The sequence below is a fragment of the Barbus barbus genome (genome assembly GCF_936440315.1).
Source record: "Barbus barbus genome assembly, chromosome: 49".
NCBI classification, from domain to species: domain Eukaryota; kingdom Metazoa; phylum Chordata; class Actinopteri; order Cypriniformes; family Cyprinidae; genus Barbus; species Barbus barbus.
Window position 1 is genome coordinate 2,525,959 of NC_136727.1, and position 24,883 is coordinate 2,550,841.

Sequence of the window (24,883 nt, forward strand, 5' to 3'; positions counted from 1 at the left end):
CATATAGGCTATTGGGGCTTGATCCGTGATATACGGACCAGCGCTCACAAGAATAGAGACATGTTTCAGACAGCGTGGCATACCAATTTGTTTCCTCTTTCATGTATCCTTGCGTTTAAGATACATATGCATGTAGGGCTGGGTATCGTTCAAAAATGTTCGATATCGATACCGATACCGATACCGATACCGATACCGGTTCCTGAACGATACTTTTTTCGATACTCTGTGGTATCGAGGCAATTCGGTCAGTGCCTAAAAAGTATCGAACTCGATACCCAGCCCTATATGCATGGGGGTTTGCGGTTACATCGCAATACTGGAAATATTTCTGTTTTAAACCATAAAGGCGAGCCGATTGATATCACACAAGCAAACTCTGCGCAATAGATATGCCGGTGAACGTCTTAACTTCTGTCATACAGAAAGTGAAAGTAAAGAAAACTGCAGCGCATATTCTCTCAGAGACGACAAGAGACGAATCTACTTAAACATGATAACAGTATGAATGAATAGACCTGTTTTAAAGACAAGGTCCACGAGATTTTTTACGAAAACGTAAACGGTCCGTGGTGTAAAAAAGGTTGGAGACCCCCGATCTAGAGTACTGATATAAAGCTAACCTGTGTACACAGATAATATAATGAAAACAAATGAGAAAACTACAAAATTTTGTGATTAATAAATGCTGTAAATGTATTATGTATTGTAATTTTTTGCGCATATGTTAATTTTAAGAAGTAAAGAGTTAAAAAGTTATTAAAAATATTGTTCAATAAACATTTTTTTCCAATGGCCAATGTGATACTGGAATTTACAATACCGATATAAAACATATTTACACACATAATTTATTGAAAACAAATTTTTAATTTTAATTATATTAGTTTAATTTTTACTAAATTGAGCTTTGAATTAAATGTAATTGTATTTTACAATTAACGTATTGTATTGTTAACATTAAAAACAAAACGCTAGTTTACAATATTTGTCATTGTATTATAAAAAATAATTTACTTGAGGTCATGTGGGCAAAACTTTCAGTAAATTATATACGTTAACATTAGTTAATTACAATAAATAATACTTTTATATAATTTATTCATCTAGTTTTACGCAATTGTTTTAATTATATTAGTTTAACACTTCAATTAATTTTAATTAATGAGTATGAATTAACAATAGCATATTTATAAATTAGTATTAACCTAGCTTTACATACTGTCAAAAAAAATTTTTTTTTATTGTTATTCATGACTATAACAAATAATTAAACTTTACTTTTAAAAATTTAAATCTAAACTTAAATCAAATCTCCATTGGATACCTTTGCCAGACCGGCACGATGAGCTCCTTGGGTCTCGATGTAAGCGATGTACTTCCCAAAGTCCTTGAACTCCTCCATGGTGGGTCTGAAGGTCATGATCTTGTTGGCCGCTGGGGAAGGAGGTCCTGGGGCCGGGGCCGGTTCTGGGATCGGTAATTCTGGTGTGAGTTCTGGTGCTGATGGTTCTGGCTTTATTTCTGGGTTCAGGGTCGGTTCTGCAGAGGGTTCCTGGAACAGATCTGAAACCGGTTCCAGGAATGGCTGCGGGTTCAAATCCAGGGTGGGCTGGATTGGGGAATCTTGAGCGACGTCTGCTTGTGGAGTGACGTCTGGAGCCGGTTCAGGCTCAGGGTTCAGGTCTGGAGGTAAAGCCGGGTCCATGACTGCAGGTCAGCTAATGCTGTGGACGCAAAAACAAAAACATCACAAATCAATAACCACACCACTATTACAGTTATTAAGTATAAAACTAACTTTATATTATATGACTCTACATAAAAACGTAAATTAATTTGTCCAGAAATACCAAAAATGTAAAAATAAGCCTGAGTGTAACTAAAAAGTTGAAAAACTAATCTAGTCAATGTAACTTTTTTTTTTTCAATTCAATCTTACTTCATAGTAGGTAGTAACTGATAACTTGTCTGTGAACGTTTTTATTTTTTAACATCAATATGTACATGCAAAAATTTATAAATTTTAGGATAATAATGACAACAATGCAAAAAATTGGCTTGAAATGAACATCACTATCAGAAACCAGTTTTTCAAAGGTTAACAAAAACAACCAAATTCATATTTTTAAAACCATTTAGAGAAAAACTGCTGAAATGAACTTAAAGAGTTGAAAAAAATAGTAAATTATAAACTTAAATATGAAACCAAACTTTATTTTGTTAGTCACTCAATCATAAATGATTGTTCGGAGTTGAAGAATAACTGTAAAAGTTTTATTTCCCAACATCAATATTTTAGCTTTCAATTTATATGAATGTATGAAAAAATGTATTTATTTCAAGTATTTACAGACAGAAATACAAATACTTAAAAATAAGTCTGAGATGAACTAAAAAGTTTTTAACATCAATATGTTTGTATGTATTGTATATGGGAATATTTCACAAAAATTACAAAAACAACCTCAATTCATAATTATATTAAAATTATAACATTTAAAACCTACTGTTCAGGGATAAACAGTCCTGAAATTAACTGAAAAGATGAAAACTATAAACTTATCTATCAATAATTTCTTTTTTTTTAATCATGAATGATAGTTAAGGAATAACTCAACTCTCCTTAAACTGTGAAATATTTTTTTAACATGCATATTTTTTGAATATATACGGGAATACATACATTTAAGGTCCTGTAATTAGTTGCCTTTCACAAATTTTAATCAAATCTATATCTTCAATAGTTCATTTGAAAGGCTCTGACAAATGCATTTTTCAAGTCAAATTTCTCAATATATAAAAACTGCATGAATACAATAGAAAATAGAAAAACATTGTTTTAAGTATTTGTAGATTAGTTCTATAGCATGTAAAGATTTCATGTTATTTAGATTTATTCCAGTGGGAGATGGCTTTTTATTTAAAAGGACTTTATTATTTGTTTATTGTATATATATATATATATATTTTTTTTTTTTTTTTTATGTTTTTTTTTTTTATTGGGTTGTTTTGTTTTGAAAAAGAACCTGCAATCCTCATCTGACCTGTTGCGTTGCACACACTTTCATCAGAAACACACAAACGATGAGCCCAACAACCACATGAATGATAAACACTCTACAGCCATGAAAAAGAAGTAAATCGTGGATCTTTGCATGATTTTGCATAAGAAATCCGATTATTGTGCACAGCAATAATAAAGATTTTACTAATGCAATCTGTATGGACTGAATTTGAATGTTCTAGCAATGGAAATATTCTTTAAAGCACATTTTTGAAACAAAGATGCTATTTTGAAGTAGCGTAATACAAATTGAAATGATGTTTTATTAAAGTTCGGGAGGAGCACGTCAGATACTTAGCCTAATTAAACACAAGTGGCACGTAATCAAGTCAATCAACTCACGGATATAAATACAGCTGACATGCCTCCACTCATTTGACGGTCTATCAGCGTCCCTCCACCAATATCACTAAGCTCTCACCATACCCCCGGGGGGATACTCTGGGTTCGGGCCATTCCCCAGGACAGCACGCCAAATATGCATTACGTAACTCGTGCTAAATATATGTAAGTGTGAACACGTGAAAATTAATATTACAGCTCTAAAGAGGGATATAAATACATTTTTGCAAACTATGTTGCCAACCATGCTACAATAATAAAATGGCAAACTAAATTAAATTAAACTAAAATATCTGAAATACACAGAAGAGTTAGTTAGCTATGAAAGATTTGGGCAGTGATGCTTTGCATGACATTTTCTTATGCATAAGTAGATTTTAGAGACAAGTTGCTCAAGGCATTAATATTCAAACGCCATGGAAATACTTTTGTTGCAAAATACAGAATTCTTACAACTAGCTAAATAAAATTAACCTTAAATGATGATTTCATTATTATCTAGAAAGCAAATGGAGGCAGTGGATTAGTTTTTCCCTTTGCTTGTCACTTCTTCGAAACAGAAGTTGTCCAAAAAAAGCATAAAAACTGATGTCATGCTCTCTCTGGACAGCCATCACCATTTTTTATTTGATTAGATTTTAATAACTACATTATAGTCTGCATGGTACCATGAAGATCATGCATGCACATATTAAATAATCAATAACTGCATAAAAATTCATCCCAGTTCACGTACAAACCAAGCAGACATGCACTGCATCACTTTCTCGCCAGTGGATGCTCTGCAGTGAATGGGTGCCATCAGAATGAGAGCTGATAAAAACATCACAGTAATACACACCACTCCAGTCCATCAGTTAACATCTTAAAGCAAAATCTGCATGCAGATTTCTCTCCTGAATCAGAACAGATGACTTTTTCACTGGAGGAAGCATTTTTATGGATTATGAGCTCGTATTTTAGTTAAAAACGTCTTATTGATGGATTTGTTTTGTACAAACACGCAGCTTTTGGCTTCACAAGATGTTAACTGATGGACTGGAGTGGTGTGTATTACTGTGATGTTTTTATCAGCTCTCATTCTGACGGCACCCATTCACATCCATTAGTGAGCAAATGATGCAATGCTACATTTCTCCAAATCTGATGAAGAAACAAACTCATCTACATCTGAGGGTGATTAAATTAAGCAAATATTCATTTTGGGTGAACTACTCCTTTACAAAAAAAAATCAATAGCTACATGCAAAATGCATTGCTTATATTTAATTTAATTAGACACTACACAAGTCTCAGTGTTACCATAAATATTACAATAATTGCACGCAAAATTCAACACTAACTTTCGCTTACTGTAGTTTATTACATATTAAAAATATGCTTGAACCATAAAGACCACCCAAGCATTAAAGAACAATAAATGGCCAATCGCTGTAAAATGCATGTTAAATTCCCAGTGTTCAGCTCAGCTCAAGTTCAATCAGCAGGAGAGATGAGGTTTAAATGGCCTTTGTGTATGTGTGCAGCCTACAGCAGAATGCATCATGGCTACTAAAGCGAAATGCATGGGAAAACCATACAGGAAGCGATTGAAATAACACATATACATCATATACTGTGACTTATGGATCAAATGCACGCCTGTATTCAAGTGCAAATGCTTTAGTGTGCTTATATTTCTCACCAGAAGCATTTATGCCCCTGATTTGACAAGCATATCAACACAGCTGCTCTGTAACATCACAAATGACAATAAAAACTCCCCCAGCGTCCGCGGACTCGACCCGAAAGCGCTATAGAGATAGTATATATCGCGTTACCTCCTGCTCTGGGTCGTTTCGTGCTGTTTTTTCGCTGTTTTCTTCAAGATTCTATCCGTTTTCTGGATTCCAAAGGCTCGGTTGTGTTACAGCAGCGCTGGGCCGCGTCTCCGCCCACTGCAGCGCGACGTGTGCCGTGATTGGCTGGATCGCACCAAAGCGTAGCCTCCCATTGGCTCAACCGGCCTATCGCCGTGTGTTTGTGCATTCTACTATCACGGAAATCACGTATTTCAAGTAATAATAGTGTGTCTTCCGGTATAAAATACTTAACTGTACGCCTGCGTTTGAAGGAATATGAAACATATGCCTTTTATATCCCAGATTCTTCCCGGTTTAAACACGTTTTGCGTACAATACGTTATAAATAGAAGAAAACCCATTTAAAATGTGTTCAGAGCATATACACAAAAATAATATCCATCTACCATTTATATCCCCATTTTTATTTATTTTTTATCTAGGAGGAAATTTAAATTTGGGGGAAACGTGTGTGATTTAAGAAATATATTTGTTTCAGAAAAAGCTAATATATTTTGCGTTTTTAAATAAAATTTTCTAGATCAATATTTTCTTATTAAAACATAACTAACTTATACTCTTAGATAGTTAAGTACTAAATAATCCCAAAATATGTCGTCTATACAAATATCTATTATACTATAGGCGTTATCCGCCTTTTTAACGCAAGAACGGTGCAACATTCGTAGATGTGCGCGATTTCCAGTATTTTTCTGGAAAACAATCCATTATGCCGCTTAATATTTAAAATTAGCATTAGTCATTTTCATTATTAAACACACTGGTTTAGCGCCAACAGTTTTACCATTTACGTACCACTAATGAAGTCGTGCACATTCAAATAAAATAAAATTTTCATTGCAAAATATGATACACCGAGCATTTTAAGAAGAGCACACACACAGGCGTTTTATTTTATATAAAAGGTCAATACAGTTTATTGAAAAATATAGCACTCGTCCCAGTGCGAGAAAATAGCTATGCACCAACTACTACAAAAAAAATAGCTAAAATACAAGTGCTAAAAATATACAATTTCAAATTTCAGAATATACAGCTCCAGTCTATGCAAATATTAGAAATAGTTGAGGTATAACTAAGAAAAACAAATAAAACAAAAAGGTAATTATCTGCAGCCTTAGGCATTTTATTTCGCAAATACTATAACTCTTACAACAAGCAAAGAACGTCAACGGGCGAAAAAGACAATACAATTAAATACTTCCTGAATGAGAATCTGTATGGGTTTGTGCGAAAAACGGTTCAAAGATTTACCTCGAAAACCTTTGAAAAGTCAAGGCAGATCAGGAGCGCTTAAAACCGGATCTGGGATTGACTCAAAACAGCCCCTGAAATGCAGATCGCGGATCGGTTTTACGCGTATGACCACTGTTTGCATAACGGCAGAAGTTAGTGGGAAATGACACTCCATTTCTAAAGCACATACAGCAGTTAAACAGCAAAGCAAATAAACCAAACAAACAAAAAAAGAGGGATAATATCTATTCATTTCAGAGTGTATTAAAATTTATTGGCTTATCAAAATGAATAAGAAAAAACAGGATTCACAAGGATTTTTTTTTTTACATGTAAAATTACTATTAGGTTAAAAAGAATACTTTTTTAGATTAAATTTAGTTAGTTACCAATAACGGCAGTATGATAAAAGATTTAAAGCCAAAACGTAAAAACGTTTGTGCGCTAGTAAAGCTACGGCACCTTAAACTCAAATCTTAACGTGTACAAAAGCTTGTCATTGTTGAAAAACTGCTGGCGAAAATTTTTGATAATGTCGCAAACATCCTCAAAGTGCATAGCTAGTTTATTTAAATTTAGTTAGCGCTAACGATGATACAGTAAAAACATTACCGCTACTCATGGACGTTAACATTCGTACGAAGGCTTATTAACGTAATAAATGATAGAAAAACCTGTTGGGATATTAGCTTCGGAAACATTGTATATAGCACCTTAAACTCAAGGATGTTAACATTTGTACGAAAGCTTGTTAATTTCAAATGATTAACGTCGCAGACGTCGTATATAGTACATAGCTATTTTATTTAATTTATTTAATTTTATTTAGCTAATGATGGTACAGTAAAAACGTAAATGCACTGGATCGTTTTAATAGGACTCTAGAGCCAGCGCTTTCGCACAAATCATTGCAACGTCAAATTACTGCTTGCAAAAAACCATTAACAATACATAGCTAGTTCATTTGAATTTAGTTAACGCTAACGATGGTACAGTAAAATTGTTACTGCTACGGCACGCGCGGATCTTAACATTCGTACGAAGGCTTGTTACCGTCAAACGGCGAACAATTGTTAGGAAGAAACATCAGATTAGGGCATATCTAGTTAATCTACATTTAGTTTGCGTTAACGGTGGTACAAATATCAAACGCACTTATCACAACGCAATAGGATCATTTTAACGGCATTCTAGAGCCAGTGCTTTTGGACAATCGCCGTAATGACAAAATACTGCTTCTGAAAAATTAAGAAACATCATAGTGCATAGATTGTTCTTCGTTAACGCTAACAATGGTAAAAACACTACTGCTACAGCACCTTCAACTCAACCCTTCTAAACAGCATTCGTACGAAAGCTTAACATCAAATGGCAAAAACACTTTTGATGTGATATTAGCATTCATTAAATTCAGTTGGCGCTAACGATGGTACAGTTAAAATGTCAAACGCACTTATGAAGCAACAAGATTTTTAAAAGGGATTCTAGAGCCAGTGTTTTCAAACAAATCATCGTAATGACAAATTTCTGTGTTTTCGTACAAATCATTGTAATGACAAATCGCTGTGAAAAATTATTAACGAACATCTTAATTGTGCATAGCTATGGTTCATTGTGCTGGTGTAGGGTACAAGAAGGCATTGATGTCACTTGAAGCGGCTATAGCTAAAGCACGACTAGAATCACTTTACTCGTAAACACGAAGATCGCAATTTGGAAGAAATAACAAGGTACAGAAGTCAAGTGGCTAGATAGAGGCAGATCACAAAACAGGGCCAAATCAAGTAGCGATGTTCAATCAAGGTGGAGGTGTTTCCATCAATCCTACAACCTGATGCATTTGTTAAATATATTAAACAAAATCCATGTTTCGTTTGTGAAATTCTGTCGTGCCGCATCCCTGTGCCGACAGTGTCATCGTCAACACCTGCCGCTGCTGTATCCGGGGAAGAGCTGAGTGAGGATGGCTTGGAGAGGTTTGTTCACCGTCATTTGGTAGTTCTTGCCCAGGTCGTGTCGGCAGGCCGGACAGGTGTAGACCTCGGCTTTGAAAGACCGCTGAAGGCATTCCTGCGAAGAGAAGAAAATGTGTTTGTCTTATTCGTAAACATACAAACCATTGCATGTGTAATGAACAAATTAAACCCTCAAGTGTTGCCGCAAACCCTAAAATCAGACGTCATATTTATTTAGCTGCTAACAAAAAATTCACATTTTTAATTTAATAGAAATATTTCTATTAAAAGCAATACTGTACACAAGCAGGAGGGATGAATAAAGTAAATAAAATACAAAATGTTAAAGTAAAAACAATTAAATAAAAAAAATTACTTAAAATATAAATAAAGATAATTAAAACGGTTTAAAAAATAACTGACGACTTGCGTATTAAAAAAAAAAAACATGAATAAAAGCTAAACAAAATTATATAATTAAAATACAAATAAAATTAGAATAGGGCCTACATAAAATATATTTTCAAAAAATATAAAGTATACATTTAAAAATATGTAATATACTATTTACTAAAGCATAAAGAAAAAAAACTAATAAAAACAAAATAATTAAAATCAATAAAAAGTATAATTAAAATAACTAATCAAAATACATAAAATAATTGAAAAAGTTTAACACAGTAGTTAACATTTGAAGTGGATCAAAAAGTGGTCTAGTTTGGTTTTAGGACAATATTGACGAAAGGGTTTGATCCACTTCAAATGTTGACGTGTATATTAGTATAACTTTACTAAAGCATAACAAAAACAAAAGTATAATCAATAAATTGGGATTAGGGTAAATTTTATTAAATCACCAAAAGGTCAATTTATTTCTCAAACATTTACAAATTTAAATACGACAAAGTCAAGTATACTTAAAATATAAAAAGTACAATTAAAATAACGAACCAAAATACACAATATATAAGTGAAAAAGTAAAATTATTTTTAAAATATAAATTTTACCAAAGGATAATTAATATAGAAAGTGATTAAAATTAAAATGTATATATCTAAAAAAAAAAAAAAAAAAAAAAAACCTACTAAACTTTAATTAAAATAATTTATAAATAACCAAATTAGAATAACTGGGACAATAATTCCTGTTTCGCATTCACAGTAAAATGTAATAGTGTTCTATTGTCCGTTGTTGCTATATAACTCAAGTATCTGTGGTTTTTTCTCTTACCCTGCAGACGTTGTGTTGGCATTCTGTGGTAATGGGCTGATAGACGACTTCTTGGCAGCAGATGCACAAGAAAACTTCCTCCACTTTGTTGATGAAGCGCTACAAGTGTGACACAAACACATTAAACCGACAATCATCAGAGCAGCTTAATTACAAGACAAACGACAATAACGAAGGCACTGGTCTGAACGTACAGGTCCGAGGTTAAGAGACTCCATGGCTTCGTCCCACAGCTTCTTGTTGAGCTCGTCGTCCTTGATCAAGGCCTTCTGCTCTTTGTTCAGTTTGTACGCCTCCACTTTCATCTTCTTAGGTGTGCTTTTGGCCGGAGAGCACTTCTCTTCCACTGCAATTGAGAAAAGCAAAGACATTACAGACAAAAACTGACTGACTTTTAGGTTTGGTCTTTATTAAATCAGGACGTCTTAACCAACCGGTCTGGGATTTCCTCTTCCTCTTGCCCTTGGTGGGTGTTTCTTCAACATCGTCATCGTCGTTTTTGTTCTCTTTCTCCTTTTCTTTTGCAGCTACGGCTTCCAGATAACCTTCAGGATACTGAAGCACCCGAGAATGAGGATTCATGAGTGATTCTCAAACGAAATGGGCGAAACTTGAGTGAAATCTGGTAGACGTTACCTGCATGGTGAGCCCCAGTTTCTTGATGCGCTCTTTCCCGTCGCGGGTCCACGGCGCAGGTTCATCATCGTTACGTTTCAGCAAGTATCTCCAAACCAGGAAGCCGGACTTGCCCTTTTCTGGCCAATACTTCACCACCTAATAAACACCGTGATTAGTTACTTCCACATACAACAGCAAATAAGTATAATTAAAAAAATAAATAAAAAGTTTAACAAAGTATTAATTAAAATAAATAAATACAAGCCTAGGAAGGAAGGAATGGAAAAAATAAATAAATAAAGTTATAATTACTGACGTAAATGAATAAATGTGCCCGAGAACAAATAAATAACTTGTGTATAAGTATAAAATACACATAAAAGTTATTTATTGTATTTTTTTTTTTTACTTTTTATTTGTATTTTAAGTAAATTGAAATGCAGTATAAAAATTCAACAATACATAGTAATCAACTTTACTAAAGCATAATTAAAAGGTATAATCAAAATAAAAACATGTAAAGTATAATTAAAATAAATAAAATACATTTAAAACTGTATAATTAAAAATAATAACGAAAATATTTACATGTATATAATTAAACAAACTTAAATTAATTGTTTGACAGCACTAATATATAAATATATATAAGCTCGAAATTAACTTTTTTAATTGGTTACACTGGTGCTCCCAGCTTCAAGAATTTAGGAGCACCCACTGAATATTAAGGAGCATCACAACTGCCAGCTGAGTGGAAGGGTTGCAACATCCTGGGCCCGTATCCCTAAAGATTCTGAGAATCCTCAGAGAGCTCCTAACTTAACCTAAAAATTCCTTGCCAGGAGTTTTAGCTTAGAAGTGATTCCAGAACATTTTCAGTGAACTCTGAGCAAGGAATGGATGGAAAATCCTATCTTAGTGAGGAGGTGTGGTTGACCCCGTTGCTAGGTATGAGTCATCATTTCAAAAGCCGTGATTGGTTGATCCTACAAGTTTGATGAAAATGAACTTTTGGTGATAATGAGCAAAGGATGTACCCTCAAATCAATAAACATAATTATACACTCTAATCTTATGCAGACTGTAATTGTAAATAATATTTCACATTCAAGAAAATATCTGGAAAATGAATAGTAAGCTGTAGGGGTTATAGCCTAACATTAGAATCTAAAATATGTGAAAACTTAAGCTCATTACACCCTGTTCAAATAATGATTTGTGTCTTATTTGCTCATATTAATATCCTAGCTGGCATATTTTGTACTTTCACTCCCATATGGACCCCATTGAAAACAAGATGGCCTATCTCAAGGGGCTGTCCTTAATGAAGTAGTAATTGCATCTCTAAGGAGATCCACCACAAACATGATTCCTGCACGATCCAATCTGTAGCGTCTCAATAATTCCCTGTCATCCAGTGTTTGCAGGACATCTCTCCTGCCTCCTCTGTTGTGCAGCTGCTTAGGGGAACTCCTAAGCCACTAAAAGTCCTCTTCCCTGCTCTTAGCAGATCTCGCCTTAGGAGCCCTTTTAAGCGCTAGGAATCTTGAGGAATAGCTTTTATATTAACTGGGATTTTCGTGTCACTTTTAGGGGAAATTCTAAGAAAACGTCATGACTGAGAATTTTCTTAGAATTTGGCCGCTAGGAGCCACTTTTTGCACAAAAATTCTTTAGGGATACGGGCCCTGATCCTTAAACTGCAGTGCTTAGTTTTATTTTTTATACATGCAATATACAGAGGCAAGATGAGGAGTTTAAATGACATTTTCTTATATATATATATATATATATATACACACACATATACATAATTTCTTTAAAAATTAAAACAAAGTTGAAATAAATTTTGAAAATGATGGTCTTAAATTTGTATTAATAAATGACAAAATATGACTAGCAATTATAATTATTGAATAACAAATGCATATAAAAACTAATAACCTAATATAAATAACTAAAAAACAAATACATAAAGTATAATTAAAAATGTATACATTAAAATGTCAAGGTCCATCGCATGCATTCACAGAGAAAATGTATGAATAAATAAGATTTTTTTTAAAAAGTGCAAACCGCCCAATCATGCTGAAAACACACGGACAAATTGCTCACCTTGTAAATGCCGTCATAGCGGTTGCCGTCTTCGGGAGAGAACTTGCTGTGTTTGCGTCCTTTGGAGCTGCGCACGACTCTCACGGGTTTCCCAGCTTTCCAGTCTTTGGCCTCGGCGCCTTCCTTCTCGTTCACAGCCACGTTGCAGTTCAGAGCCAGAGCCCTGCAAATCACAAACCAACAATAAAAACAAGAGAACTCGTACATCATCTTGCATTTCTTCCATTTCCCGTCCACGTTTGATGCCATTTCATATTCGCAACATTGAAATCTTCCAGTTTGTTACCGCATAGCTGCTTTGAATCGACACTGCATAAAGCACAATGCAAATAAATGTAACTCCAAATAGTAAACCAAGGAAGTTCAAGTGTCATTATTTAATAATGCAACGGTTCTCTGACCTGTTCATGTTGGTGAGCTTCTGATCACAGGACTGCTCGGCCGTCCTCTTGTTTCCCGAAAGGTCACGACCCCCAGAGCCCGTGTAGGTGAACTCGTTACCGTCGTCCTGAATAAAGAGTCACAGGTGAACGGAGGAAGGGAAAGAGTTCGAGGAGGACAGTTTCGGGTGAGAAACACAAACGTACCACGTCATCTTCGTAGCCTCCGGCGAGAACCAGAGAGTAAGCGCCGTCGTTACTCCTGCCGTGAATCCCAGCGACGTGAGGTCTGTGAACGCCAGATTCACTTACCTGAGCGTCACAAACACAACAAGATCACAGTCATATACAACACGTCTCCGCAGTTCAGGACAATGAGCAAAAACAAGGTTCACAAGCATTTTACCAATGAATTTGAAAAAGTAAAAATACCTTTAATTGTTTTAAATATGAAAATGCTAATATACAAATATTCTAAAATTAAAAGTTTTACATAAACATTCATTGTAAGTAAATTGTAATCAGTTAGTTTTATACAATTAATTTATTAAACTAATAACGAAAACACATATTTATATTTTTTAATTAGTGCTGTCAAACGATTAAATCACATCCAAAATAAAAGTTTGTTTACATAATGTGTGTGTACTGTGTATATTTATTATGTTTATATATAAATACACATACAGTATATATTTATATTGCAGACAAATATTTAATATATAAACATAACATTTTTCTTAAATATATACATGCATGTGTGTATTTATATACAGTGCTATGCATAAGTTTAGGCACCCATGCTAAAGTTGACTAAAAAGAGGAATAAAAAAATAATCTTTTGGAAATTGAACTTAATGCCTTAATTAAAAAATTAGGAAAAATCCAACCTTTAAGGACACCAATTTTCTTTGTGAATGAATAATGTATCGTAAATAAATAAATGGTCTTCCTTAAAATACAGGGTGCATAAGTCTGGGCACCCCTATATTAAATTCCCATAGAGGCAGGCAGATTTTTATTTTTAAAGGCCAGTTACTTCATGGATCCAGGATACTATGCATCCTGATAAAGTTCCCTTGACTTTTGGAATTAAAATAGCCCCACATCATCACATAGCCTTCACCATACCTAGAGATTGGCATGGAGTACTTTCCATAAGATCATCTCTCAATGCAAATTAAACCAGCTATTAGGTTAACTGAAATAAAACCATGCCAATCTCTAGGTATGGTGAAGGCTATGTGATGATGTGGGGCTATTTTAATTCCAAAGGCCAAGGGAACTTTATCAGGATGCATAGTATCCTGGATCCATGAAGTAACTGGCCTTTAAAAATAAAAATCTGCCTGCCTCTATGGGAATTTAACATAGGGGTGCCCAGACTCATGCACCCTGTATTTTAAGGAAGAACATTTATTTGCTGCAAAATCGTCTGCTAAATGACTAAATAAATAAAATGCATGCTATGGATGCGAAAACGCAGAAAATTGAACCTGATACAAATTTGTTTGACGGACGAAAGTTTCGGAGGCAGTGTACAATGACCGTAACTCTGCCGCTGAGTTAACACTGATGTGAATGGATGTCGCGTTCTACAGTATATTGCACCAGAACTATTATTATTTGTAAAAATTCAACTAATACTTTAAGGTTTAACCACAGAAGGCCTATTAAAATGTTTTTAAAAAGTAAGATAAATAAAGATTCCCACCTGCACTCTGAACTTCCAGAGCGTTCCCACTGGGACTCCAGGAACTGGGCCGTAATGGTTGGAGGGAACGATGGTGCACTGTTTAGTGCGGCCGACACATGCCATACCCTGCCAAACGAGACACCAGGCTCATAAACATTTCATCTGAACCAATTCCCACACCTGTGTTTGTGATTTTCCATGATTTTGAAATGCACCTTCCCCCAGTCCCTCTGACTGGACGAGCTCGCTGACGCCATCTTGGCCTTCTTCTTGCTTTCCTTCAGCTTCTCTCCGGCCAGAACCACCTCGCTGGCGTCGTTACGGCATTCGGGACAATACCTGCGAAAAAGACATTTAAAGTGGAAACGACAATGGTTTTATTTTGTGCAGACAATTTTTGCAGAGATTTCATGAGGAATTAACTTTTACTGAAGGTGAAAACTTCATATAGTTTAATAAACACTTTACATATTCGTTCTTGCCAAAGGTTGTTGGTTCAAATCCCCTAAGAGCTCTTTATTGTGGTCTTAGACGAACGTATTAGAGTAATTAATGACCAGTCTCGTCACAAGTATGGTTTGACGAACGATTTACACTTTCTATTTACAAATGATTTTAGATCTTACCATAAATAAAATGCATGTAGTTGTTTTGAATCTTTAACATTAAAATACTGCATGAATATGCATTGATACTGAAACTAACTTAAATTTCGTGAGAACAAAAACAACTAAAGCTAACAAGTTTATTTGATGATGTCGGAAGGGTGTTGGTTCAAATCCCTCAAGAGTTGATTTATTGATGCTTTGGATGGAAGTATTAGATAAACTCGTTTACCAGTCCTCGTCCTCAGGGATGGTGGTGAGCGGCGGGTTCAGGCAGTAGGTGTGAAACGCCATGTCGCATTCGTCGCACAGCAGCTGTTTGTCGGGATCCTGCTTCACGCCACAAACATGACAGTTGCACATGCGGCAGTTCTTCTTCAGGTCGTCTTTGCAGACCTTGCACTCGGGTCCGTTCGACCCTGAATCGACAAACGAGGAACCTTATAGTTTGCGCTTAACATATTGAGACAGAATACCGCAAAACCGAAATCTAGGTTCGATACGATACAAAGTCAGACTCACTCTTGAGAGGGCTGTCAGAAGAGGCTCCTGGACCCTCCAAACTTCCTGGCTCCTCGATCTTGTAGATTTCGGTAACAAACATGATACGACAGTCGTTGAGAGAATCGCCAGCCTCCCTGTAGAAAAAGCAGACAAATATTGTGAGCGCAACAAAGAAAATGACCAGCGGAAACCAATGCAATTTTAAATATCTAATTCGCTCGACAATTTGCACACTGGTTTCATAAGGAATTAGAGCTCATTTTTCCTGGTGAAGGTGACAACTTCCATTAAAAGGGGCTTTACAAACATTTTACATATTCGTGAAATATTTTTTATGCAAGAACAAATACTTCAAGTGATTTACATATTTACAAAAGACTGTAGAGCTTAAACGTAACAAATTTGGAATATACTTAATTTTAATAGGATTTGGTCACTGAATACGATAGTTTGCTTAAGAATGGGTTTCATGAGCAATTAATGTGAACTGTGTGCAATATTGCGTAAAAAGTACATAATAGTTTTACGAACACTTTACGAGGGATTTACACAAATTCAATTTACCAATGGATTTAAGGAGTAGTGTAATAAATGCTATAATTGTTTTAAAATATATTTTTAAAATGTGAATTTAATTGTATAATAAAATAAAAAACCATTAAGTTTGCAGATAAACTCATGAGCAATCCAACAAAGAAAAAAAAATTAAAGCAAGGCCATTTTCATGAGAAATTAATACAAACTTGCTCTTCTAACTGAAAGCGTTCACACTTTACAGGAGATTCAAACAAATTTGATCATTTTCTAATTATTTTAAAGCCTAAACCATAATATGTAATTGTTTTAAATCTTTTTAAACATACATTTCAATCGTATATTAAAACGTTATTATAAAGTTCATAATTAACTATGCCATTAAGTTCATAAATAATTCAAAATGAGAAACTCGTATTAGGACCAATTAAAAAAAATGGTCAGCAAGTGGAATCGACAATTTTTAATCAGATTTGCTCATCGAACAAGACAATTTCCTCAAGAATGAGCAATTAATGCAAATACACTCCGCTAACTCAGCACGACTACATATGTAAAATGTTGGCCAAACCACACTTTGTGCATTGCTTCTTGCGCAAGAACATTTTTTATTGCATGGTTTGGCTAAAAGCTTGGCTTAAGGAAGTGCAAAAGATATTTCGAAGAATGTTGGTAACCAAAGATTTGACAGTAGCCTTTGACTTTCATTGTATTTTTTTTTTTTTTCCATATTATGGAAGTCAATGGCTACCGTCAACAGTTGGGTTACCAACATACTTTAAAATATCTTTTGTGTTAAACAGGAGGAACGAAACTCATTTCGAACAAATGTAAGGATGGGTAAATGAGAATTTTTATTTTTGGGTGAACTACTATCATTAATTACTCACCTTCGTGTCGTTCCAAACCCGTAAGACCTACGTTCATCTTCGGAGCACATATTAAGATATTTTTGATGAAATCTAAGAGCTCTCTGACCCTCCACAGACGGCAAGTATCCTTACACGATTAAGGCTCAGAAATGTAGCAAGGAGCCCTGTTCACACCAAGAATGATAACTATATTAGCGAATGATATCATGTTTATTCTAAGCGCACGCACGTCTGCCACTTTAAATATTTGAGCATGTGAGAGCAGGATGGATTCTGATTGGATGTCAATGTCTGTATCATTCATCAGCTGGAAAAAATCGGAAGTGATTCAAACGATATTGTTTCTCTGTGCCTTTATCGTTATAGTTGTGGCATGGACTCTGCTATTCTTTAATATTGTGACGATTTTTTAGAACTATATCTTTATCGTTATCTTTACAGTTATTGTCCTTTGTGTGAATGGGCCTTTGCAGGTTTGGAAGGACATGAGGGTGAGTAATGACAGAATTTTCATTTTTGGGTGAACTATTCCTTTAAAAGACTAAAACATCATCCTACCCGAGCAGGATCTTGCCGTAAACCTCACGCTGGGTGCGTGTTTCCCTCTTCCTCTGGATCTCCGCATCGTACCAGTAGCCACGCTCCTTGGGCTCGTCCGGGTTGTAGTTCACCATCACGATCATGCCCTGCTCCAGCTGGTGCCACTGGTAGACGGTGCGTGCCCGCGGACGGACGTCTTTCCCGCGCAGCTGCACCACGCCATTCTCAGGGTAACTGCACAGATCACACGCAGCTCATTAGCATTCAACAGCGCGGGACGTTTAAACAGACCGCCTTTGATAAGCGGTTTAAGACACAGATCTGAACTGAAACTTGGAGATGTTAACAGGTGCATGAGGCACTTGCGATGAATCCAGGTGTTCATGCTGAAATCGGTTTGAATTTGGAGGGAAAAAACTATTTTGGAAATCATTTGAGCCTGTTTGGAAAAAAATTAAGTTGAATGTGTTATTCATCTTACAGTTTTACTCAAAGTCTGTCAAGTCAACCTTACAATTGGGTCCTAAAAACATCTGACTGAAAATGACTTGCGTTTCAGAAAGTGAACCAGTTGTTAACTTTGATTCAAAATGAAAATTCATGAATCTTTTGAATTGTTCATGACTCATTTTTTTTTTTTTTAAGATTTGGATACGTCAAACTGTATTCATTGTTGAGCACACATAAAAAAAAGAATTAATACAGAGTATCGTTAAAGATTTCTATTTGATTTACTACACAAGCTAACAATTTTTTCTGATTTCAGTTTGATTCAGATTAATTTGGGCATATTTCAGTTATAAAGTCCATTTTGCCTACGGAAATTCTAACGGATTCTCTCAATGCTGATGGTGTAAATTGCATGGTTTCAAACCAATAACTCATCTCTGAACAATTCATTAAAAGGAATCGACTCACAGGAATCATTTGTTCAGTATACTGAAATCAGACTACAGTGGTTACATTGTATATTCAATGTATAAGGTGGTGGTGATGGCGCAGTGGATAAGACACATGCCTTTGGTGTGAGAGACCCGGGTTCGAATCCACTGTGAGACATCAATGTGTCCCTGAGCAAGACACTTAACCCCTAGTTGCTCCAGAGGCGTCCGACCTCTGACATATATAGCAATTGTAAGTCGCTTTAGATAAAAGCGTCAGCTAAATGAATAAATGTAAATATATTCGTTTTTGTGTTTGGCTCGCAAGGACTCGATATAAAGTCGTTTCTTACCATTGTTTTGTTGTAAACAAAACAAAATGAGTGTCATTCCATTCAGACGGCAAACTCACATTCACAACCAAGGTCAAATATGCACTGGAGCAGAAGATTCACAATCAGGATCAGTGACCATTTACTCACTCTTCATATTTGACATGGTAAACGATCTCCTCTTCCCCATCAGAGCCTCTGTCTTCACTCGAAGACTTTGTCGTTTTCGTCACGTTGACAATCTGCGCCTCAAACCAAGCACCCATGTTCAAGTCTCGAGCGTCCACAAACTCATTGATCTAAAAAAAAAAAAAAAAAAAAAAAAAGTTTAAGTTACATTTACATTTTTTTTTTTTACTTGTATAATTATAATACATTTATAGATCACAAACAAACATTTTAACTATTAGAAAAACATACTTTGTTCATTATACTATTAAAATTATTACGTTTGTAGATCATGTAAAAATACAAGAGAAGCTTAGCAAAACGTCAAAACAAATACGGCCAACATGACGTTTATAGTGGAATCAACAATTTATAATATGCAACAATATACACAAGAATAGTTTCATGAGCAATTAACGCAAATGCGCTCTTGTAACTGAATGAGACAACTTACATAAAGTGACTTTTCAAACATTGCATATTAGTTCTTGCAAAAGAATAGTTTCACGAATGCTTAACCAATTTACGCAAATTTGACAATTTAGAAAGATTTAAGAGCCTACTGTAACAATATTAATTAAAAAAAACTGTTTAAAGATTAACAATTTCAATATACTAGAGACAAACTGGAGGCCAACTAGACATTTATGGTGGAATTGACCATTTTTAATTTGATTTGACAATATCAAGAATGATTTCATGAGTTTCTAATAAGGTTTAATCTTAGTTCCTCACCTTGTAAAAGCCAAAGCCAGGGTCGATGAGATCCGGCGTGTCAGTCTGGACCGAGGTCCCGGCGCTCTGGCCGTCGCTCTCGCCGTGTGTGGAGCTCTTATCGGACTCGCTCTGGGCTGATCCACAGCCGGAGTCTGAGTCGGACAGCTCGGCCTCTTTGTCCTTCGGCAGCGGCGCGGACTTCTGACGCACCAGAAGTTGCACGATATCGTTTAACCCAACATTATAGTCGAAGATTGTGTGGCCGTCTTCCATCTATGATGCCCAAAGAAGACATTAAACGTTAAAGGATGAGTTCACTACCAGAATAAATTCCTGATAATTTACTCACCCCCATATCATCCAACATATTAATTCGCAAAGAAGTTACGTTTGAGGAAAACATTCCAGGACTTTTCTCCATATAGTAGACTTCGATGGTGGTCAACGATTTGAAAGTCCAAAATGCAGTTACAAAGAGCTCTACACGATCCCAACCATGGAATAAGGGTCTAATCTAGCAAATGATTGGTAATTTTCTTAAAATATTTATACACATTTTAACCACAAATGCTCGGCTAGCATTAGCTCTACGATGCACATCTTCATTTGGTGATATTGGAAAGGTGAAGTAGGCAGAAGTACCGACCGAGTGTTTACAAAGCGAACATGCAAAAAAAAAAATCATTGCCCTTTACAAAAAAAGTCAGGGCTCCAAACTGCGACTAAAATGGTCGCATTTGCGACCAAAAATATTAATTTGCGAGTGAAGTTTTTGCTGAGGTCGCCACTGGCGACTATATATAATTTGCATGAAAGGACTTTTTTCCCGATTGGTTTGCGCTCACATCTTTTGTTATGTTCACGTATTAAACTTACATAAGACGATGCGCATCAAAGTTATACTGGAAAAGAGTTTCAAATAGTCCTCGTCTCTGCCGCACACAGTCTGCTGAACGCAGTGAGAGAGACCTGAAAGTGATAATATAAACACCAGTACCCCGCGTCCACACGGTCCGCGTATGCGTCCGGATCGCGCGAGCGGAGAGTATCGCACTTAATGCTCAGGCGCGATCTCTTTAGCACCTCAGTTAAAGCAGCAAGTGAACCCATTATATATTTCGATTTACTACTATAGTATGAAATGAACATGATCAAAAGGTAGGCAATAAGAGAACCTATAGTACAACTTACTGAAATGTTTTATGTAAAAGCTCATTGTTTCAAACTGAGGAAATGTATAAAGCTTGTAAACATTGCATTGTAATACATTTACCTCAGAATAACCACTCAGTGTCCATAAACTCATCAGTCAGCTAGAAAAATAACTATAAAGAGGAGCGTTTTGCTATATTTATGCGCTGTTGCATATTAATATTTTTACTTATTCTGTTGTACATGATTCAACTCCTCCTATAAAATTGCATTTTACTAATGAAGAAAAACAGACTGAATGTGTGAAAGACGTAACATTTATAGGATGCACTGCACTCAGTTGCCAAGTGATGCTTATGGTCCATGATATTGGTACAGATTCTGTGTAACGAACAATTCTTTGTGACTGTATATTTCAAGTTGTAAAAGACATTTAATTCACACTTTAAGTGAACCTTAGTCCCCCGGTCGACCTGATCATCTACAAGATGGATTAAAATGCTGATAAAGCCTAGAAAAGATAAGACATAAACACATGACAAAATGATTGAAATGTTAAAATAGGGGGTAAAAATAAAATGATAATAATAAAATAAACCACTTTTATTCTGTGGCACCTAAAAAAATAATTTGGCGCCCAAGTTTTTCTTTTATAGGAGCCAATGGCAAAAAAGTTAGGAGTTTTAACCGAAGTACAAAGACTAACTAACAGTGCATGACCTTTCCAACAGGATTACATAATGTGAAGACTCGCATCGCAGAGCTCGAGCAAGCCAAGCATTCGTGGGTTTTTTTTTTTTTCAGAAAATGACCAGTCGTTTCAATAGACCCTTATTCCTCGGCTGGGATCGTTTAGAGCACTGGTCTCAAACTCAATTCCTGGAGGGCCACAGCTCTGCAGAGCTTAGCTCCAAATCACACCTGCTTGGAGGTTTCTAGTGATCCTGAAGACCTTGATTAGCTGGATCAGGTGTGTTTGATTAGGGTTGGAGCTAAATTGTGCAGAGCTGTGGCCCTCCAGGAACTGAGTTTGAGACCAGTGCTGCATTGAAACTGCAATTTGGACTTTCAAATCATTGGCCACCATCAAAGTCCACTTTATGGACTAAAAACCTGGAATGTTTTCCTCAAAAAAAACTTAAGTTCTTTGCGAATGAACATGAACATCTTGGATGATATGGGGGTGAGTAAATTACCAGGAAATGTGTATTCTGGAAGTTAACTTATCCTTTAAAACAACAATACACAAAATAATGCTTCTTTTTTTACTACCAAATCAATTTCTAAAAGATAAAATCAATCCCTGTCCACTTTATGAAAGTAGAAACTTATGAAGTCACCTGTTTGCCCCTGTAAAAGAGTCGCTGCTTCTCAGGTTCGACGTTGAAGAGCTCTGTGATCTTCACGCGCAGCTCATCCACCTTGGTGAGCTTGGACAGGGAGTCGACCCGATGGGTCTCCTTGCCATCCATAGTGCGCACCTGGATCCACATGGCGGCAAACCTGGAACGAGCGACGTCAGCGAGTGAGATTGTTTCCCGCCTTGCTTTTTATAGTTCAGACTATGGCTCTGAGCCAAGAGCTTCAAACGAGCAGGAAAAAGGTGTTCGTTTCACAGTGACGTTAGTGACACGGGCAGCTTTTTCCTCGCTCGTCTCCTCCAGCGCTTTTAGGGTTGATACTCCGAGAAGTGATCTGTTTTTTACGACTTTATGTAGAGCTACGTTACCTTTCCAAAAAACCTGTTAGCACAATACAGTGATGCTTCGAAGGACAAATCCCAAGGTGCTTTGATTTCTAAGCATTTCCACGCCATTTGACCAGTATTTTTTCTTAGTTTTCCAATTTACGATCAATTCATAGGTTTTCAATGAATGTCCGAACATGGCGTATGCATTTATCACTGTATTAAAATGATTACAATGTTTATATAAAATATTACAAGGGCACACCAAACAATACTAACGTAAGACATGGTTTTACCAAGGCATATGCCTAAAATAAATATGGGTTTACCATGGCTCATGCCCAAAAAGCATGGTATTACCAAAGTACATGCCAAAAAAACATGGTATTATCATGGTAGATGCACAAAAACATGGCTTTACGATGGTAGCTGCGCAAAAAAATGCAGTTTTACCATGGTATATGCCCAAAAAATATGGTTTTACCATGGCTCATGCCCAAAAAGCATGGTATTACCAAAGTGCATGCCAAAAAACATGGTATTACCAAAGTACATGCCGAAAAAAACATGGTATTATCATGGTAGATGCACAAAAACATGGCTTTACGATGGTAGCTGCCCAAAAAATATAGTCTTACCATGGTGCATGCCCAAAAAACATGGTATTACGAAGGCGCGGGTCTAAAAAAACATGGTATTACCAAGGTTCGTGCCCAAAAAAAATATTATAAAAGGTAAGTGCCCAAAAAAAATCCACGGTAGCACCAATGATGCATGCCTATAAACCATGGTATTACCATGCTACCGGTCTAGATCCATTTTCAAATTGGCGTGAGAGCTTATTCTCCATTCCTAGGGGTGAAATACTGTATAACAGCATAAAAAGGGCCTTGTTTATATCTCAGCTCTCAAAACCACGCCTGTTATTGGCGGAAATAGACGGAAACGCCCCCTAACGTCACTCAATGGTAGTGCATTGGGTGAAATAACATCAGTCTTTATGTTATCGAGTTTATACCAACAACAGGAAGCTGGAATGAAGCCTGAACTTCATAGGAGTCTATTCGTAGAAAATCAATCAGTTTAAACCAGAATTAACCGGAAATGCGTTCATTTAATTAAGGGGTTGTCCACTGGTCATGATGTGGGTGGTCTAGTCTCAAAAACAGACACTTAAATGTCAAAAATAAACTAGGACTAATTAAAAATGAAAACTAATCGAGTCAAATAGCTAAACACTTATAATTTAACTACATAAAATCAGTGTATTTAACACTAACCCATTCATTACTCCAGTTACACCTTTACAAACACTTTCCTGTCTCTCATGGGCTTGTTTTGAACTGTTGAGCACAAATATGCGTATTTATTTCAGCCTATTAACACACATTTTAGCTGATTTAATAGCAAAAATCGTATTACCCGCACAATTAAGAGTTCATTTAAGGGCATGGGACTGATATAAAATAAATTCAAAGACAAAGACAGAAAGTGAAAGAAAGAAATATCTGAAAAGCGCTAAATATGAGGTAGCTATTAACATGCAGAAGATAAAAATGCTAATTTATTAATATTTACACAGTAAAATAAGGCGCGTACTCATGGTTTTATAGACAATACCTTTAAAGATCAACCGAATCTGATTTTAAAAACGGCTCTTTACCTGTAATCTTCCTCTTGAGAGCAGAAGACGTGATTTTAATTCAATTAAAGCGCTAAAAGTGTGAAAATGATGCACTTTTGTTACAGTTGAGTCCTGCCGCGAAACGCACTGGAGCTGGGGCTCGAATCAATAAAAGTGTTCAACAACGTGTTTCCCCTCCTGCCGCGGGCACGGCGCGTCGCTGATTGGCGGAGCGGAGTTCTGAGCCTCTCGCTGATTGGTCGAGCCGCCCGTCACTTACGAGCGTCGGCTCAGCGCGCGAAACCCTGCTCTCGTTATCGCACATGCTTGGCTCCTCTGTAATCTCGCGCAATTTGTCTGTGTGTTATATAATAAAAGCACACGTTAAAATGATTCGCTTACTTTTAATATATAATAATAATAATATAATTTACTTTTAATATATTTTAATATATAATTCACATTTAATTTCTAGTTGTTTATTAAATTTACAAATAAAATATTTCAATATATTCAACGAATAAGCAAACAATATATGAAATTAATGATATAAACTTTTTGTTATAATATAATGTTATATACAATAAATATAATTTTATATAGTTTGAGAACTAAAAAAAACTTATTTGTTTCAAATATGAATATTAAAATCACACGTGGAAAATATATATATTAATATATATATATTTTATTTAGTATAATATAGCATAAAGTAATTGCAGTAGCACATGCAATATGAAAGCCCACAGTAATTTAAATTAAAAA

The 24,883-nt window shown here is 35.7% G+C and overlaps 2 protein-coding genes across 3 annotated transcripts in view; both read right to left on the reverse strand.

Moving 5' to 3' along the window:
- Positions 1–5,355, reverse strand: part of LOC306867400 (lysine-specific demethylase 4B-like) — a 55,204-nt gene extending 49,849 nt beyond the window's left edge. For both annotated transcript variants that reach the window (XM_079413034.1, XM_079413033.1), the window contains exons 1-2: positions 5,230–5,355; positions 1,328–1,727 (exon numbers count right to left, since the gene is read on the reverse strand). In XM_079413034.1, the coding sequence (XP_079269160.1) occupies positions 1,328–1,708 (381 nt within the window). In that variant the 5' untranslated portion in view covers positions 1,709–1,727; positions 5,230–5,355. The remainder of the gene's footprint in view (positions 1–1,327; positions 1,728–5,229) is intronic.
- A 781-nt stretch (positions 5,356–6,136) lies between these two features.
- On the reverse strand, positions 6,137–24,318 carry LOC306867729 (E3 ubiquitin-protein ligase UHRF1). The gene is made up of 17 exons (XM_079413569.1): positions 24,158–24,318; positions 22,148–22,310; positions 19,674–19,928; positions 18,921–19,069; positions 17,576–17,791; positions 15,630–15,745; positions 15,340–15,526; positions 14,718–14,841; positions 14,521–14,628; positions 13,014–13,118; positions 12,828–12,934; positions 12,427–12,589; positions 10,330–10,467; positions 10,128–10,248; positions 9,888–10,039; positions 9,694–9,792; positions 6,137–8,577 (listed from the first exon to the last, which is right to left on the reverse strand). The coding sequence occupies exons 2-17, from the start codon at positions 22,298–22,300 to the stop codon at positions 8,428–8,430; spliced, it is 2,343 nt and encodes a 780-aa protein (XP_079269695.1). The 5' UTR covers positions 22,301–22,310; positions 24,158–24,318; the 3' UTR covers positions 6,137–8,427.
- Between the last annotated feature and the right edge of the window lie 565 nt (positions 24,319–24,883).